This window comes from Vombatus ursinus, unplaced genomic scaffold, assembly GCF_900497805.2.
Source record: "Vombatus ursinus unplaced genomic scaffold, bare-nosed wombat genome assembly UNPS02014832.1, whole genome shotgun sequence".
Classification (NCBI taxonomy): Eukaryota; Metazoa; Chordata; class Mammalia; order Diprotodontia; family Vombatidae; genus Vombatus; species Vombatus ursinus.
In genome coordinates this window covers 73520306-73539818 of record NW_020954610.1, presented here as the reverse complement: position 1 = coordinate 73539818, position 19513 = coordinate 73520306, and the positions used below count along the sequence as shown (strand labels likewise).

The window sequence follows — 19513 nt, the reverse complement described above, 5'->3', positions numbered from 1 at the left end:
TTTCTAGTACATTGTGATTATTCCCCATGCTGCAATTGAATCTACTGAATGCAGTTTGTATGTTTAGCTGTCTGTTAGTCATAAGATTGGGGTGTATGGGTGTTCAAGGAGGATTAGCACCTCTGGTATGAGAGCTTGCCAGACCCTTTTCAGGACCGCTTATCCACCTTTGGTGTCCACCTGGCACTCAACTCTCACCTGTGGCTCCAAAAAATCTGTAGCATGTGAAGTGCCCACACACTGGTAAACTATCTTGGCAGATGGGCCAAACCAGAGTGATAATAACTGATAGGCCACAAACCTGTCATTGAATTAGAGGGGTATTTACCTCCAGACATGTGAAGACTTCTCCCCAGTGGAATGGGTGGATAAGAACAATTTGTTCCAGTGACCATGAAGGTGGCTAAAGCTGGTACTGTGGAACACTTAGAGTTTGGTCAGATATTGAAGACATCAAGTTCTTTAGCATCCTGGGCCATCACCAGTCAACCTGACTTGTCTTGCCATTGGACTTCAATGACTCTGGAAGAAAGAGTGAAACTGACAACTTTGTGCAGCTCTGCCTCAATTCACACATGATTCAAGATATCACCCTGTGATATCGTTGTTCTTCTTTGAAAACGAAGAACTAACAACAAATCATAAGTTATGTTACCTTAGGTAAGAATTAAGTTTGACTTTCAAGCAGCACCCTTTTCTCCTTAAGCTAGGGACAGAATTAAGAGGCAATAGTAGATTGGATATGGTTTGAAAACACAAAAGGATCATAAGCAACCTCGTGTTTTTTTTTTTTTTCCTTTCTCACTGTTGAGCAAAAAATAGTTATGGGACTAAAAGATATCTCTCTTTCTTCTTGGACCAAAGACAAGGATAGGGAATATATAGTCCAAAATTATTCTTTGCTCCTAGACCTCTGTTGTTTCAATGATATTCTTACTTGCAATCTCACAGATAAACTAGCAGGCTGGTTGAAATGGAGATTGGGAATAACAAAGCTAAGAGTTTCATTGACGTTTTAAAAGAGTACTATAACTTTAAACTGGTAGACCACAAGTATGAAATTATATAGCATCCATTATCCCCTAACAGAATGTAAACTCCTTAGACAAATACTTCTTCTCCTAAGTACTAAGTGCTTTCTAACTCAATCACTTAAACATAGAAGGTGATTAATAAGTATTTGTTGGGTTGAATATAGTTAAATAAAATTAGGGAAATGGGAATGATGTAAGTTGAAGGATGCTAAGTGCATATTCTTTTTAATATTTTTGTTTGCTTACTCCAAAATATATTTTTTAAAGTTTATTTTTAAGTTGTATAGTTGTACCTTGAGAAAAAAAGAATACATTTAATTTCAATGAAAATTAGATGCTTAAAAAAAAATCTTAAAATTTTCAAAACTGTATCAGAAGAGATAGTTCCAGTCTCTGTAGTCCAATCTAGCTACTCACATTATCAACAAGTGTCATCTGACACCCTGTTCTTGTGCTGTTTTGTGATGTAGAGTTTCTTAGGAAGGTGAAAAGGCTTTGATTACTGGCATGGTAACAGATTATGTGTTTGTCATCTGAGTTCTTACCTCAGTAAGTTTAGAGAGATTATCCTCAACGTTGCTTACTAGATGATGAATCTTCAACAAAATTGTTTTGTTGTTGTTGCCATTACTATTAATGAATGCTCTTCCACTGCCATCTTCTCCATCCTAGTCTCACGTGAAGACGTGGTGCTTCTCCTTCCTGAAGCAAACACTAATAGATAAGTGAACCCTTGTTATCTTTTTTTCACGAGCAATTTGTCCCCTCTATGATATCTTCCCTCTAATTAATCTTGAATCTCTCCCTGTCTTAGTGGCTGCTTTCTTACTGCCTACAAATATGCCTCAAAATAAAACAAAAAAAAACCCACTGATTTGATCGATTAGCTTTTGCTAACTACAGTCCTGTATCTTTCCTCCATTTTATAGCTCAGCCTCTAAGAAAGCCGTATAGATTCAATGCCTATTCTTCTTTGCTTTCAGTCTTCTTAAATCACTGCTGCCTGATCTCCAATCTCATCATTTAATTAAAACTGCTTTCTCCAAAGGTAATCAAATTGCCAAATCTAATGGCCTTTTCTCAGTTTTCATTCTTCTTGACCATTGATGGCCTCAGACAAACTGACACCTGGAAAAGACCTTAATAGAGAAGGTCACCTACTGCATCCTGGGCCATTGACAGTTGTCTTGAGTTTTGTCTTGCCACTGGACTCCAATGACAAGAGGAATGAGGCTGATGACTTTGCACAGCCCTGCCTTAGTTAAATCCATTTTATGTGTTAGTGAAGAATCACCTTTGTGATGTCATTGCTCCTATTAGTGAAAAAAGACAAGCAACAACAACAGCTTTTGACACTGTCAATCACCTTCTTCTCCTTGACAGTGTCAACCTCCAGAGTTTGATTGAAAAAAAGACAAACAGAATTAGGTTGTTTGCTTGTTTATTTCGCTCCAGCAGGCAGCGTGTATGCGGAGCTGCATTCAGAATTGAGCTTGCTTTGGAGTTAGGCTGCACAGATTGTAAAGGCATAAAGCAAGAAAGCTCCCCTGACTCAGGTTGTCTGTCCTTTTATCAGCCAAGATTACAGTTTCCAATAAGCAAGGAAGTGCCCCTGACTCAGGATGTCTGTGCAAACTTAATCCAGTCTTGTGGTTGCTGTCAGAGCAAGATTTCAGGTTCACTGAGAGAGCATCGCAGAAGGTTGTTGGTATGCCAGTCCAGAAGGGCTCATGTCATCCTTTCTGATTGGCCAGTCCAGGTTTTTGGCCTTTTTCAGTTTATTAGGGGCTCAAGCGGATCTCACATCCCCTCCTTTTGGTCAAAGGGTGCCAAAGGCACCACCTGTAGACCAAAGGAAAGTATGGGGCAAAAACCTTACTCTTCCTCAGAGAGTGGGAAGGGCAGTTCTAGCTGCCCTTCCTTATTGACCAGGGGATCACCCTACTTCCACAACCTTCTGTGTCTGAGGTGGGTCTTGCAGATCAAGAGGGAACAACCATGAACTGCACTACTTTACTCACCAAGGTAGTGGAGCATTTGTGGGCCAAAGCCAACCCCATTTGGGCTTCAAGGAAGATAAAAGTGAGGACAATAAGTACCCCAGTGGCAGAAAGAAGGAGGGATCTGATTAAACCACCCACCCTTGGGGAAAGAGAGCTGAACATGTCATACCACTGCGTCCCTGCGACGTGCTCCCTCAGCTGAGTGGCATGTATGTGGAAAGAATCTGTGCTGTCCAGATTTATTGAGGGAACATACCCAGGGATGATGGTAGGCTGAGAAAGAACGAGAGGGATCTGGGGACCTGATTGATGGGAATAGATTTTCCTAGCCCAGAATTGGTGCTCTTGGTCCCTTTGGAGGAGGTATTGTGTAGGAGCAAAGACTGAAAAAGGAACATACTCATTGAAGGATTCAGATGGGGTAATTAGGTGCTCAAATAGATGAGCAGCCATCGCAGTGCAATCAAAAGCAAATAAAGAAGGAGACCAGAAGGGAGCCCGAGGTAGAGGAAAGGAGGGGCGTAGTGAAAGAAAATCATACAGCTAAAGCAAACCAAAACCAAAGCTATGGCAGCCAAGAGATATGGGCATATGACATGTAAGGATTTGGAAAGGGGGGCTCAAGTGAGGAGGGAGCCCTTCTCCTTGCAGGCCTGGTCTGGATTCTTGGGAGAGCTGTCTGCCCCAGTTGAAGTCTTTTTTGGGCGCTTACAAAGCCAAAGGGCAAGGCCTCCAATCTTCAGATGATCCAGGTATGGTATGACCTACCCACAAGTTTGGCAGCTGTGGGAGTAGTCAGAAGGCCCTTAGAATACATACGAGTTGACAATTGAGAGAAAATTCCTTTATCAGTCTTTGAATCCGAGTTTCTGGTCAGCATAACATAGGTCCTTGGTTAAAGGCACATAGAAATGGTCCAGTTTCCCAGCCACACAGGGCTAGGTTCCAACAATGCAATATGTTATTCTTACAGTTCCATAATTACATTAAATCAGGTACAGATCAGACTACAAAGGGCTCACAATGGACTAGTCTTAAGGAGGGAGATTTACATGTTACCAAGGTAACCAAGAAAACTTAAATATAAACCATGAAAAGCAACACATCTTTATTACCAGAGTTAACTACCATTAAGTCTCCTTGTATTCCAGTAACCCATTCTCAATGTCCATTTAATCAGCACTTTTTGAGTCCCAGATGTCTCATGAAGTTATCTGGTCCCTAGATATCTTTTCTTGGATAATAGGCTTTATTCTCAGGACTGCTATGAAGGAGGTTTTACTTTTCTGCTTCTAAATCTAGAGATTCTTAAATAAATCTGATTACTATAATTTAGTACAATCACTTAAATTTCATTCTCCAGTTTTGAAACTTCAGAAAATTTCAGTTTATATACTATTTGCTGTTTCTATCATTACCTAAATCTAATAGCAGGTATAAGCATCTTTTTTTTTTTTTAAATTGAGGGGCCAACCATAAAATAAGCTCTTCTGTCTTTTAAAATTATCAGCCACATACTTTAATGATGAGAAAATAATTTCACTTTCTTTAACCATTATCCATACAATTTATGTGTAAAATCCAATTTTGAGAACTTATTACCAAAACATGCTCAAAGCCTGAATTCTGTGATAAGTTTTGGAAGGCAATCATAAACATCTGTGTGTAGTTCTTAGAGAAAACAGTCTAATTCTGTTAGTTTTCTCAAAATTTATTACTCCATTTAATTAAAAAACTGTCACATTACATCTTGGTCTTATTATTTTGTTTAATCATTTTCCTCTTAGAAGAATATCATCCCTATATTATTATTTGACCACAACTATAAGTTAAAATTGTAAGATATTCATACTTGCATTCTATTATAGTAACTCAGAGCTGTTCCATTATCAGTCTGTTATTTAATAGATTTGTCATCATACTTACAAAACTTCTTGATTATAGAAACTTGCTATAAAAGGAAAAAGAGGGAAATAGTTATGACAATGTCATATATCATAACAGAGGAGAAAAACTTCTTAGGCTTTGTTTGATTCCAGGCATAAATCATGTCTGACAATCAATCTTGTGGTGACAGGGTGTGAAAAGCAAGGCTCAGGTTTAACTGGGTGGGAATTTTCCTTTTCAGAAAGGAATAACACAATGGGGAAATAGAGTCAGCCCATCCCATGGTAGTTGCCAAAACTTTTCCCAGGTACAGACATTCACCTTTAGCAGTTACCACACTGCAGCACGTGCTATTTTCTACTATAGGCTTCATGACATTTCAGACAACTATTCCTGTAATCAAAACTCAAAACAAGAGTAAATTACAGTCCCAAGAACTTTTACCTTAAAAAACTTAATTTCACTAACCACAACTTAGGGCTTGAATATCGTTCCTGATGTTTCCCTAATAGTTAACATTTTGTTTATCCTTTACTTATAAATGAAAACTGCCCATATTCTGGGGCTCGATACATTCAGCAAATACTTGATTGTTTAATATGTTGAAGCTACATATTTAAACCATCGTATACACTTCCATAATGGCCAAGATTTTCAAATGAAAATTTGCTATTTTAGTAAATATTATCATAATTACTATTATCTATTTATAATTAAATATACCTCATTAAATATCTAAGTTTTCAGTTGTCTAATTTTTATCACATCTTTTTAAAATTCCAATTCATATCTAACAAAATCCAGATTGAAAATTGCTTTGTCTAATATCATTTGTGTTTTACAATGCTCTCTCAAATTTTACAATATAAGAAAATTTTTAGAAATACAATAACATAAACGGTAAACTTCAGATGACATCAGTTGCATTTCCTAATTATCACATATAGAAATCATTGGTCTTATTACCTTTGGTGTTTTAAAACCACTTTAAAGTTATCAGGTATGGAACAATTACATTAAACTAGAGAAATAATAATTTTGTGGTGCTTAGCATATGCTAGTCACTGTGTTAGGCACTTTACAATCATGTCATTTTGCTCTTACAACAACAGCCATTCTTATTTTTCTCCTTACAAATCAGGAAACTGGGGCAAACAGAGGTAAAATAACTTGCTATAAATTATATAGCTAATACATTTCTGCAACTATAACAGAAACAGAGAAGGGGCGGTTTGCCAAGGGCATAGTGCCTGGCTTACCAAGGTGCCTGGCTCTCCCACCTCGTACTGCCACACTAGGCACTGCCAGGGGCATCCAGACTCCGCTCCCAGGCAGCAGCTGGGCAGGATGTGCCAAAGGCAGGACTTGCCCTGGAGGCACTGACTGGGCTTTGGTGAGGCAGAGCACACTGCGGTGGCTGGTGCCTGGTGCCTGGACCTTCCTGTTGGTGGTAGCTCCCGGTAGTAGAGCGCAGGGAATGCTGGCCATCCTGACCCCACTGTCCCCAAGCTGCAAGTTCCTGGGGTTGGGGAGCCGCCAGGGCAGGGTGTGTGGGGCCCTGCTGTTGCTGCTGCCTGCTCCCCCTTCCACCAGGTGGGGCAGACCATAATTCAGGTTTCCATATAATTCCTCAGCATTCTCTTCTTAATCTGATGTGAAATGGAGAAGTTAATAGAGGGACATGCGCTGTAATGGTCTTATTAGCAATCCTTACAAGTAAGATAGACCCATGACTCTGAGGGAGGAGAATGAGTCATGCTGAGTGAGGAGATCCTCTCAATACTGGGGTGCTTCCCCTTTTTTTTTTTTTTAACCTATGTTAGACTTTATTTAAAGGGGACCATATTTTCCTTTCCTTATGTTGCAGAAGAGGACTTGGGGACAAAATAGGAAGTTAGGGAAGGGTTAACAAGAGGTTGCTATTTACCAATTATTTTTTTAGGCTAGGTTTTGGATTTCTGCTGACTAGCTTACCCTCACTGCCCTAGAGCAATGAAACTATTAATCTATTAAACTAGTAATATTAAGCTATTAATACTTTTAAAAACTTGTTTTTAAGATTTAATCCTTAATTTTTCCTTAAAATAACTTCTACAGAGTGGTACCTCAGTACTTACTAAGATGTTTCAGAAGGGGGTGAGTTCCTGGAATTACCCCCGAAGTCTGAAAAGTTTTCTCTTGCAATATTAAAATGACTGATTTCCAAACTCCTTAATTATTAATCTTAAAATCTTCAGAATCTGATAAGATATTTTTAGTGGTTGTACGGCTTTGATTAGCTAACTTTATTTCTGTAGTTCCTACCTGGCCAGTGTTGGTGCCACCAAAACAAGAAAAAGAAGAAGTCTTACCAACTTTTCCTCTTTTCTAATCTCCCGTCTCTGACTCAGGATGTCTGTTATTTTGTCAGCCAAGATTACATTTTCCAGTAAGCAATGAAGTGCCCCTGACTTAGGATGTCTGTGCAAACTTAATCCAGTCTTGTGGTTGCTAACAGAGCAGGAGGATTTCAGGTTCACTGAGAGAGTAACACAAAGGGTTGTTGATATTTCAGTCCAGAAGGGCTCAAATCACCCTCTCTGATCAGTCAGTCCAGGTTTTCTGGCTTTCTTCAGTTGATGAGAGGCTTAAGTAGGTCTCACAACAGTCTCTTCTATTTAGGTTTTTATGACACTATTCTCTGCTGATTCTCTTCCTTCCTGTATGACCACTCCTCAGTCTCCTTTTATGGATCTTCTTCTAGGCCCTGTCCGCTAATTGTCAGTGTCCCTCAAAGCTTTGTCCTGGGCCCTCTTCTCTTCTCCCTCTATATTATTTCACTTGATTAGCTCTCATGGTTTCAATTATCTTCTCTGTAGTAATGATTATTAATTCTACTTATCCAGCCCTAACCTCTCCGCTGACCCCTAGACTCATATCTCCAACTTTTCAGACATCTTAAACTGGATATCCCCTAGAAATCTAACGTGTCCAAAACAGAACTAATTATATTTCTCTCAAAACCCTCCCCTCTTCCAACATCCCTGTTGCTGTTGAGAGCATCAATATCCTCTCAGTCACCTAGGCTCACAACCTAGGTATCGTCTTTGACTCCACAATCTATTTCCTTCCCTCATACCCCGTGTCTAATCTCTTAGCAAGTCCCTTCATAACATTTTTCATACATATACCTTCTTTCCTTTGACACTGCTACCACCCTGCTGCAGTCCCTCCTCACCTGACTCCTGGGCTATTACAATAGTTTGTTGGTTGGTCTGCCTGCCTGAAGTTTTTCCTCACTCCAGGTTCCTCCACTCTATTGCCAAAGTGATTTTCCTAAAGCATGTTTGACCGTGTCACCCCATTCAGTCAACTCCAATCATTTTCTCTTACCTCCAGGATCAAATGTAGAATCTTCTTTTTAGCTTTTAAAGACCTTCATAGCCTGGCCCCTTCCAACTTTTCCATTATTGTCAGTCCCTACTCTCCTCTATGAACTCTTTGATCTAGTGACACTGGCTTTGTACTTTTCTCACACTAGACATTCCATCTTCTGACTTAGTGCATTTTTATTGGCTGCCCCTTATATCTGGAATTCTTGTTCTCCTCATCATTGTGTCTTGGCCTCCTTCAATTTTCAGCTAAAATCCTGCTTGCTGTAAGAAGCATACCTGGTCTTTCTTAATGCTAGTTGTCTTCTCTATGCTCATCATCTGCAGTTTATCTTTTATATATCTTTGTACACAGTTGTTCTCCACCAACTTGTCTCCCTCATTAGATTGTGAGCTTTTGAGAGCAGGAAGTACCGTCTCTCCCAATTTTTGTATGAAGAGGACTCAGTACAGTGCCTGACACATAGTAGGCTTTTCCTGTTGACTTGATGCATTACTAAGATATAATCTGTACCAGTTGATGGACTATCCATACTGATGGAAATCATGACTGTGTCAAAAATCTGAAGTAAGCTATGTACTGACAACTCAGAAGCTGTGGCAGTGGCAGAAATAATACACCACCTTCTTATATTTAGTTTAGTACATCACAATTATCAACGCAATTTCACCTTCATTATTTTATTTTATCTTCTAAAAATCCTTTGTAGTAGTCAGCAGATTTACTGCTACACTCATTTTAATAATGAAGAAACTGAGGCTCAGGGTTAAGTGATTTCTTTTTTTCCCCCCTTTTTAATTTATTTATTTTTAGTTTTCAACATTCACTTCCACAAGATTTTGAGTTCTAAATTTTCACCCCATCTCGCCCCTCCCCCACCCCAAGATGGCATGCATTCTGAATACCCCTTCCCCTAGTTTGCCCTCCCTTCTGTCTCCCCCGCTTCTCTTATCCCCTTCCCCTTCTGTTTTCCTGTAGGGCAGGATAGATTTCTGTACCCCATTTCCTATATTTCTTATTTCCCAGTTGCATGTGAAAACATTTTTTTAAAACATGTGTTTTTAAAACTTTGGGTTCCAAATTTTCTCCCTTCCTCCCTCCCCACCCACTCTCATTGAAGAGGCAAGCAACTCAATACAGTATACATGTGCAGTTATGCAAAACACTTCCATAGTAGGCATGTTGTGAAAAACTAACTATATTTTCCTTCATGCTATCCCGCCCCCCATTTATTCTATTCTTTCTTTTGACCCTGTCCTTCCTCAGAAGTGTTTGCTTCTGATTACCCCTCCCCCAATCTGCCCTTCCCTCTATCATTCCTCCCTCTCTTATCCTCTTCCCCCCCTTTTCTCCTGTAGGGTAAGATAGATTTCCATACCCAATTGAGTGTGTATGTTATTCCCTCCTTAGGTCAAATCCTATGAGAATAAGATTCACTCATTCCCTCTCACCTTCCCCTGTTTCCCCTCCACTGTAAGAGCCTTTTCTTTTCTGTTTTTTTGTGAGATAATTTACCCCATTCTACCTCTCCCTTTCTCCTTCTCCCCGTATAATCCTCTCTCACCACTTAATTTTGTTCTCTAGATATCACCCCTTCATCTTCAACCCACCCTGTGCCCTCTGTCTGTGTATCTATCTATCTATCTATCTATCTATCTATACATATATACATATTTTTTCCCTCCAACTACCCTAATACTGACAAAGGTCTCATGAGTTACAAATATCATCTTTCCATGCAGGAATGTAAACAGTTCAACCTAAATAAGTCTCTTATGATTTCTCTTTCCTGTTTACCTCTTCATGTTCCACTTGAGTCTTGTATTGGAAAGTCAAATTTTCTATTCAGCTCTGGTCTTTTCATCAAGAATGCTTGAAAGTGCTCTATTTCACTGAGTGACCATTTTTTACCCTGAAGGATTATACTCAGTTTTGCTGGATAGGTGATTCTTGTTTGTAATCCTGTCTCCTTTGTCCTCCAGAATATTATATTCCATGCCCTGTGGTCCCTTAATGTAGAAGCTGCTAAATCTTGCATTATCCTGATTGTGTTTCCACCATACTTGAATTTTCTTTCTGGCTGCTTGCAATATTTTCTCCTTGACCTGGGAACTCTGGAATTTGGCTACAGTATTCCTAGGAGTTTTCCTTTGGGGATCTCTTTCAGGAGGAGATCAGTGGATTCTTTCAATTTCTATTTTGCCCTGTGGTTCTAAAATATCAGGGCAGTTTTCCTTGATAATTTCTTGAAAGATGATGCCTAGGCTCTTTTTTTGATCATGGCTTTCAGATAGTCCAATGATTTTTAAGTTATCTCTCCTGGACCTATTTTCCAGGTCAGTTGTTTTTCCAATGAGATATTTCACATTGTTTTCTATTTTTCATTCTTCAGGTTTTGTTTTACAGTATCTTGATTTCTCATAAAGTCACTAGCTTCCTATGTCTCTATTCTAATTTTTAAAGAAGTATTTTCTTCAGTAATCTTTTGGACTTCCTTTTCCATTTGGCTAATTTTGCTTTTTAGGGCATTCTTCTCCTCATTGGCTTTTTGGATCTCTTTTGTCATTTGGGTTAAGCTATTTTTTAAGGTGTTATTTTCTTAAGTTTTTTTGGGGGTCTCCTTTAGCAAGCTGTTGACTTGTTTTTCGTGATTTTCTTGCATCACTCTCATTTCTTTTCCCAATTTTTCCTCTACTTCTCTTACTTGCTTCTCAAAATCCTTTTTGAGCTCTTCCAAGGCTTGGGACTGATTCATATTTTTCTGGGAGGCTTTGGATGTAGGAGCTTTGACTTTGTATTTATTTATATGGTTGTAATACCATTCTTCATAGTTTACTGCCATGTGTACATTACTGGAGTAAAGTTCATTGAAACATTCTGAAATTATGCTGAGAAAGATCCATCCCTCTAAACCAGTTAGTTTTCTACTATAAATTTTGAGAAAAGGATGTATATATTTCAGCTGGGAAGAAGAGACCCTGCCTTGGACTATTAACGTAATGAATGTAAAATCCAATAAAATTCTCGGGATAGGTTTTGGTTTACTTGAATAACTGATGATGAAATTTTTAAAAAATTAAGTGCTGCATTTAAATTAGAGTAGTTGTGTTAAATGTCTTCATGCTACAGTCTAATTCAAGTTAGATGTGAAAATAAGGTTCCTCCAAAATAACCATTTTCCTACAAATTGTGTCACTAGAAAATCAGATAGAATTCCAACTAAGGTTTGATAAGCTTTTTGTCTTTTTTTAAAAAGTTATCTGAACATATAAGTACTATAAAAAGGGAAACTAAAATTTTACTCTCAAATTATGCCTAAGTATTTTTGGAAGTTAATTTTTATACTTAACCAATTGTTCATGGATTAGATGATGATAGGACCCCTCAACATCTTCCATCTTAGATTGACAGTCTCAAAAGAAACTCTACACTGTCAGGAGCCTATACTTACTTCCTTCAGCAGAATTTTGGGAAGCTCCCCTCTTGTCCAAAAACATCTCTTTGGATTTCTGGGAGAGAAAAGGGTGCCAGAAGTTTGTATGGTACCAAAAATTTATTTGTTAATATTTTGAAAAGCACTAGTTCCTTCCTCCTTTATCTAGATCAGAAAGGAACACTTGTACCACCAAACTACCCCCCTCCCCCGAGTTATAGCAGTTAGAGATAGATTGTAGTCTAAATGTCTCCTGGGATTAAACCTGATTGTTATTCTTACTTAATCAGATTATCTGAATCCAATAAATGTAGACATCTATTTTGATTGAGGGAGAGAGGGAACTAAATAACAAACTGTAAAGTTGGAATTGACAGAGATTCGTGTATATGTTCTAATTTGAAACTTTATACTAGGGGTGTATATGTATGTGACTATATTAATACTATGTATTTGAGTGCACAATTTGTTCTTTCTAGGTAAGGCTGAAATATTCCCTCCTTGAAATATCATGTATGTTCCAGTAATATTCTTAGTTAAAATAATTGGGCTCATGTTCTGCTGTTAATTTTTCCCATTAAAATAAATTTGGATAAGAAAAGAAAAAAGAAGCAAAAATGAACATTGACCATAGAAAATTACTATTGTGACAGAGAAGATCAGAACCCAAACTCAGAAGAGGACAACATTGTCAGTATACCCACATCCGAAACCCCAAAGGGGAATATGAATTGGTCTTAAGCCCAAAAAGTCTTTTTGGAAGAGCTCAGGAAGGATTTTAAAAGTCAAATAAAAGAGGTGGAAGAAAAATTGGGAAAAGAAATGAGAGAGAAGAAATTTCCAGGAAAAGTCCTGGAAAAGAAAGGACAAAAATCAAAGTAAACAATTCCTTAAAAAATACAATTGGAGAAATGTTAAAAAAAAAATCGCTGAAGAGAACTCCTTAGAAAGAAGAATTGGCCAAATGGAAAAAGGTACAAAAATCCACTGAAGAGAAGAATTCCTTAAGAAGTGTAAGTGGCCAAGTGGAAAAGGAGGTACTAACTGAAGAAAAAAATTTCTAAAAAATGAGAATTGGGCAAGTGGAAACTGATGACTCTATGAGACATCAAGAATCAGTCAAACAAAATCAAAAGGATAAAAAAATAGAAAACAATGTAAAATATCTTGTTAGAAAAACAGCAGACCTGGAAAATAGACCCAGGAGAGATAATTTAAGAGTTAATGGTCTACATAAAAGCCATGATAAAAAAAAAAGAGCCTGGCCAGTATCTTTCAAGAAATTATCAAGGAAAACTGCCTTGAGGGCCTAGAACCAGAGGATAAAATAGTCATTGAAAGAATCCATTGATCAGCTCCTGAAGGAGATCCCAAAATGAAAACTCCGAGAAATTTTGTAGCCAGATTCATTCCAGAAATATCAGGTGAAGGAGAAAATACTGCAGGCAGCCAGAAAGAAACAGTTTTAATATTGTGGAACCACAGTTAACATTTTCGCAGTTGAAGGATCGGAAGGCTTGGAGAATGATATTCTGGAAGTCAAAGAAGCTTGGATTACAACCAAGAATCAACAACTGAGCAAAATTGAGCATAATCTTTCTGGAAGAAAGGTGGACATTCAATGAAATAGGGGACTTTCAGTCATTCCTAATGAAAAAACAAGAGCCCAACAGAAAATTCAATCTTCAAAAACAAGACTGAAAAGAAACAAAAAAGTAAACAGGAAATAGAAAAAAAAAGTTATTAATTTTTAAAAAAATTTTTTTTATTTATTTTGATTTATCAACAATCACTTCCATAAGCTTTTGAGTTTTAAATTTCTCTCTCCCTCCTTCCCCAAGATGGCATGCAGTCTGATATCGGCTTTACGTATACATTCCTATTAAACATATTTTCACATTAGTGATGTTGTAAGGCAGAATTAGAACCAATAGGAGGAACCATCAGAAAGAGGAAACAAAACACAACAGAAGAAAAAAAATAGCAAATAATATGCTTCAATCTGCATTCAAACTCCATAATTCTTTATTTGGATGTGGATAGCATTTTCCATCATGAGACTTTTGAAGATGTCTTAGATCCTTGCATTGCCGAAAAGGGCTAAGTCTATCAAAGTTAGTTATCACTCAGTGTGGCTGTTACTGTGTACAATGTTCTCCTGGTTCTGCTCACTTCACTCAGCATCAAACCATACAAGTCTTTCCAGGTTAATCTGAAGTCTGCCTGTTCATCATTTCTTACAGCACAATAGTATTCCATTACATTCATATATCACATTCACAATTATGATCACTATCTGTGTCTTTCTCTCCATCCTTTTCCCCCCTGTTTATGCTTTTCTTTCTCCTCTTTCCTTTTCCCTCCTCACTAATGTTTTGCTTTTGACTACCACCACCCTTAGTCCCACCTCCCTTCTATTAGTCCCCTCCCTTTTCTTTCCCCTTTTCCCTCCTACTGCATATGGGTCATGGTAGATTTCCGTACCTAACTGATTATGTTATTCACTTCTTGAGCCAAATCTGATGAGAGTAAGGTTCAAAAAATGCTCATCTCCCTCCCTTCTTTCCCTCTGTTGTAATAGGTTTTTGTGCCTTTTCCTGTGATTTAATTTACCCTTGTCTGCCTCCTCCTTTCCTTTTCTCTCAGTATATTTTCTTGGATCAGATTAATCCACTTACTTGGATCCATTTAACCCATTTCATTAGATTTTTTTCATCATTACATCAAAGTCAATTTATACCCAGCCCCTTTATGTATACCCCTTTAACATGGTGTAGTAACAATACAGTTCTGAAGAAAAAACATGTTATTCAATAAGGTTAAACTGTTTACATCCATACGTGGGTACATGATATATGTAATTCTTGAGAACTGTTTCTTTATTATGTCATTTAGAAGGGGTATACATAGACAGAGGGTGTGGGTGTAAGTTGACTTTGATGTGAAGACAAAAAAAATTGAGGGGAAGGGGGGGGAATAAGGATTATACTGGGAGAAGAGGAAAAGAGAAGGCAGGAATGGGTAAATTATATCACATGAAGAGGCACAAAGACCTATCACAGTAGAGGGGAAAAAAGGGAGGAGGTGAGCAATGTTTGAACCTTACTCTCATCGGATTTAGCTCAGAGAGGGAATAACATAAACACTCAGTTGGGTATAGAAATCTTTCTTACCCTAGAGGAAGTAGGAGGGGAAAGGGGAAAGAAAAGGGATGGAGGAGGATAGGAGGAGGGAAGAAATAGTAGGAGAAAGAAGAGGGAGGGCACAATGAAGGAGGCAGTGGTCGAAAGCAAAACTCTGCTGAAGAAGGAAAGGGAGAAAGAAGAGGAAAGCATAACCGGGCAAAATAGGATGGAGAGAAAGACACACTAATCATAACTGTGAATGTGAATGGGATGAACTCTCCCATAACATACAAGTGGATACTAGAGTGGATTAAAAACCCTAATCCTACAATATGTTTTTTACAAGAGACACTTTGAAACAGAGAGATACACATAGAAAAGGTAAAAGGCTGGGACAGAATATATTATGCTTGAACTGAAGTAAAAAAGAAAGCAGGGATCGCAATCCTCATCTCAGACAAAGCAAAAGCAACAATAGATCTAATTAAAAGGTATATAGAAGGGAAACTACATCCTGCTAAAAGATACCATAGACAATTAAATAATATCATTACTAAACATATATACACCAAGTGGCATCGCATCCTAATTCTTAGAGGAGAAATTAAGGGAGTTACTGGAAGAAATAGATAGCAAAACTATACTAGTGGGGGACCTTAACCTGCCCCTCTCAGAACTAGATAAATCTACCCCCAAAATAAGAAAGAAGTTAAAGAGGCGAATAGAATTTTAGAAAAGTTAAGATATAGTTGACCATCAGAGCTATGGAGAATGAAAGAATTATGACAAAAGAAGAGAGAATATTATGAAATGCAAAATGGATAATTTTGATTATATTAAATTGAAAAGTTTTTGTACAAACAAAAGCAATATAACTTAGATTAGAAGGGAAACAGAAAGCTGGGAAACAGTTTTGTCTCTGATAAAGGCCTAATTTCTAAAATATGTAGAAGACTGAGTCAAATTAAAAGAGTACGAATCATTCCCTAATTGATAAATGGACAAAGGATATGAACAGGCAATTTTCAGATGAAGAAATTAGAGCTATCTATAGTCATATGAAAAAAATGCTCTAAATCACTATTGATTAGGGTTTGATTAGAGAAATGCAAATCAAAACAACTCTGAGGTACCACATCACACCTGTCAGATTGGCTAACATGACAAAACAGGAAAATTATAAATATTGAAGAATATGTGGGAAAATTGGAACACTATGCATTGTTGGTGGAGTAATGAACTGATCCCACCATTCTGGAAAACAATTTGAAACTATGCCATTGGGCTATCAAACTGTGCATACCCTTTGATCTAGCAGTACCACTACTAGGCCTGTGTCCTGAAGAGATCATTAAAAAGGGAAAAGGTCCCACATGTACAAAAATATTTATAGCAGCTCTTTTTGTGGTGGCCAAGAATTGGAATTTGAGGAGATGCCCATTAATTGGGGAATAGGTAAAGAAGTGGTGGTGTCTGAATGTAATGAAATACTAAGAAAAGATGAGCAGGCATATTAAGTGTGTTTCAGAAAAACCTGGAAAAGCTTACATGAACTGATGCTGAGTGAAGTAAGCAGAACAAGGAGAACATTGTACACAGTAACAGCAACATTATGCAATAATCAACTATGATAGACTTAGCTCTTCACAACAATGCAGTGATCCAGGACAATTCCAAAAGACTCATCATGAAAAATGCTCTCTACACCCAGAGAGAGAACTCCCAGTGGAGTCTGAATGCAGATCAAAACATGCTCTTTTCTTTTTTGTGTGTTTTTTTCTTTCTCATGGTTTTTCCCTTTTGTTCTGATTTTTCTTTCATAATATGACTAATTTGGAAATAGTTTAATATAATTGTACATGTAGAGTGTATATCAGATTGCATGTAGTCTTGGGGAGGGGAGAATAGAGGGAGGGGGAGAAAATTTAGAACTCAAAGTCTTATAAAAGTGAATGTTAAAAACTGAAAATAATAAAAAAAAAAGATATGCAGTAAGTAAGTGGTAGGGTTAGGAATTGATCTTAGGCTTTTCACCTTCCAGGCCAATGCTCTGATACACATGCTTCTTTGGCAGGAATACTAGTTCCTGCTGTTTCGGAGCTTAAAAGTCCTATAGTAGCTTATAGAGTTTGATCACCTGTCCTCAAATGGGCATAACTTCTGTAAAATGATAGTGATGGGGTATGGGCCCAAGCTGAGACCTTTGCCCCTTGCCCCAAAAAAGAATTTGGGTCCCATTTGTGTACTGGCCCCAGAAAATCCTTAAACTTTCTTTGACCTCATTCTGGTCTCAAAGGGTTGCTTGAGGCAATACCCCACTCTAACTTCCTTTCCCTATCTCTTATTCTGATCTCTCCCTATCTCTCAGAAGCCTAGTCTTTGAAATCCTAATATAGAAGTATAGTTTGATCCCACCTTTAATCTTATCAACCTCTTACTTCTAGTTTTTTGTTACCCCAATAAAAACCTAGCCCTTCATTGTCTATTCCCTGGGTGACCCTATCCATACACTCTAGGTCCAGTGACCTTCAGTCACCCCGATCCTCTTCCCAGCCCCTCCTCTGGTCACCTAAAATTACTTAGGTGTATATGAGATCCACCTGGCCCCCATTTAAATGCTGATATTTCCTCATACCCTTTTGTCTTTACAGGTGTCACTAATATTCAGATTCCTTAAGAGTCTAGCCTGTGTGGCCCATCCCTAATAAAACTTTGTCTGTGGCTGAAAGATTTGGGTTGAATTCATTTGGGCAGGGCCTGATGTGTTGTAATTTCAGGGTCCCAGAACCCCGAGAATCTAGACCTCATCAATAGAAAATATTACACTGTAAAGCAACCTTTAATAGGTCAAGATTTTCCTTCTCTTTTTTTAGGAACTTAAAATTACTCTACTCATTTCCATTCAAATGATAAAATTAACTGGTTTATAGATGTGTGAGTTTTGTAACCTGCTGGCATTTTTTCATTTGTGGGAAGTGTTTTGGAGATGTTCCTTTTCTTTTTCTTCTTAGCTTGGACAGCTCTCATAGTTTTGCAGAGCAGGAGCAGAGTTTATCCTCCATTTCTCCTGTCAGAATGTGTTGTTGGAATTAAACAGGATTCATGGAATGATTAGAAGAACCAGTCAGAGCTGAAAACAACAGGTCCTCTCATTTGTCACATTGAAGGGAAGACCATGCAAACTTGAGACACCCAGGAGAGCAGTGAGGGGGAAGGGAAGGGGAAATAATGGAAGGGTTCCAAGGATGCACCTTCCCCTAAAACTGGGGCAGCTCCTTAGACCAATAAAAGCAAGTTAGCCTGCTCACTCACCTTGATATGGGGGAATGGGGTTGATGTTTTTAAAACTGGAGGAAGTTTCCACCAAACTTCCCCTTATCTCTCACTTTGAGATTAGACTGATATTTTAAAAATGGACCTGGGAAGAGCAGGGAAGGAATTTAAATTTAGATGTTTTTAGGCCATGGCTGGAGGAGACTCTTGATGGTCTTGTTTGCAGCTGTTCTCTTGGATCCATTTTCATTTAATGCTTAAGAGTAGCTCAGGTTTTCGCTTTTGTATTTTTCTTTTGTAAGGGTGAGGTCTCATTGGTGTCCCTAATTCCGTAATACATAATGGCATAATTAGGATTATAACTTTTAATATTAAAAATTAGATTTGTGCTTTTAATGGAATGTAATTATTTTGGTTTCTAATCTTATTTTTATCTAAAACAAGTTTGTTTGTAACATTTTAGATTAAAAAGAAAGCACGGAAGGCCTTGGTTGAATCAGACACTGAGGAAGAAAACTACAAAGTGCCAGAGTACAAAACAGTAATCAGTTTCTATTCAAAAGACCAATTGAACATTACATTATCTAAATGTGGCCTTGTAATGCTGAATAATTTAGGAAAGGTAAGAAATTAATTTCAGTTTAAATAGCAGGGTCCCCCTTTTAACTGACCTGTTCCTAATCTTCTCTAAGAAGTAGATTTTTTGATTAGGTAAGATTTTTGTTACAGTTTTCTGTTTTCCTTATTGGGGCAGCTAGGTGGTGCAATGGATGGAGTGTCAGGCCTGAAGTCAGAAATTCATTTTTCTGAGTTTAAATCCATCCTCATGCACTTACTAGCTCTGTGATCCTGGGCAAGTCATTTAACCTCATTTGCCTCCATTTCTTCATCTGTAAAATGAGCCGGGGAAGGAAATGACAAATCACTCTGGTATCTTTGCCAAGAAAACCCCAAATGGGGTCATGAAGAGTTGGACATGACTGAAACAACTGAACAAAAGCAAGAATAACAAAATTTTCCTCATCATTTATAGTACTTCTATGTTCTATTCTTATACATTTGGTTTAAAATGTGTTTTGCTTATTAGGCATTTGCAGAAGCTGCTGTTCAAACTTCAGATTTCTTCACAAAGGATCAAGCACCATTTATGATTTTCAATTCACTTGGAATTACCATCTCTGTGTCAATGAGTGATTCCTTTCGTGTTCTTAATGTTCCTGTCACAAAAACATTTGAATTAAAAAATGAACAGAGTTTAAGTATGGATTATGTCAGAAGTAATGACGGTGATCAGTTTAGTGCAATGACCAGCCTAAGCAGCAAACTTTTTTTCATTCTACTCAGTAAGTTTCACATTTTAAAAAGTATTTTTTTAAAATAGATTTA

The 19513-nt window shown here is 37.8% G+C and overlaps 1 protein-coding gene across 3 annotated transcripts in view; it reads left to right on the top strand.

Moving 5' to 3' along the window:
• The window catches only part of LOC114025632 (vacuolar protein sorting-associated protein 13A-like), a 282189-nt gene that overhangs the window by 154738 nt on the left and 107938 nt on the right, over positions 1–19513 (top strand). For all 3 annotated transcript variants that reach the window (XM_027839097.1, XM_027839099.1, XM_027839098.1), the window contains exons 43-44: positions 18591–18749; positions 19215–19470. In XM_027839097.1, coding sequence (XP_027694898.1) covers positions 18591–18749; positions 19215–19470 — 415 coding nt within the window. The remainder of the gene's footprint in view (positions 1–18590; positions 18750–19214; positions 19471–19513) is intronic.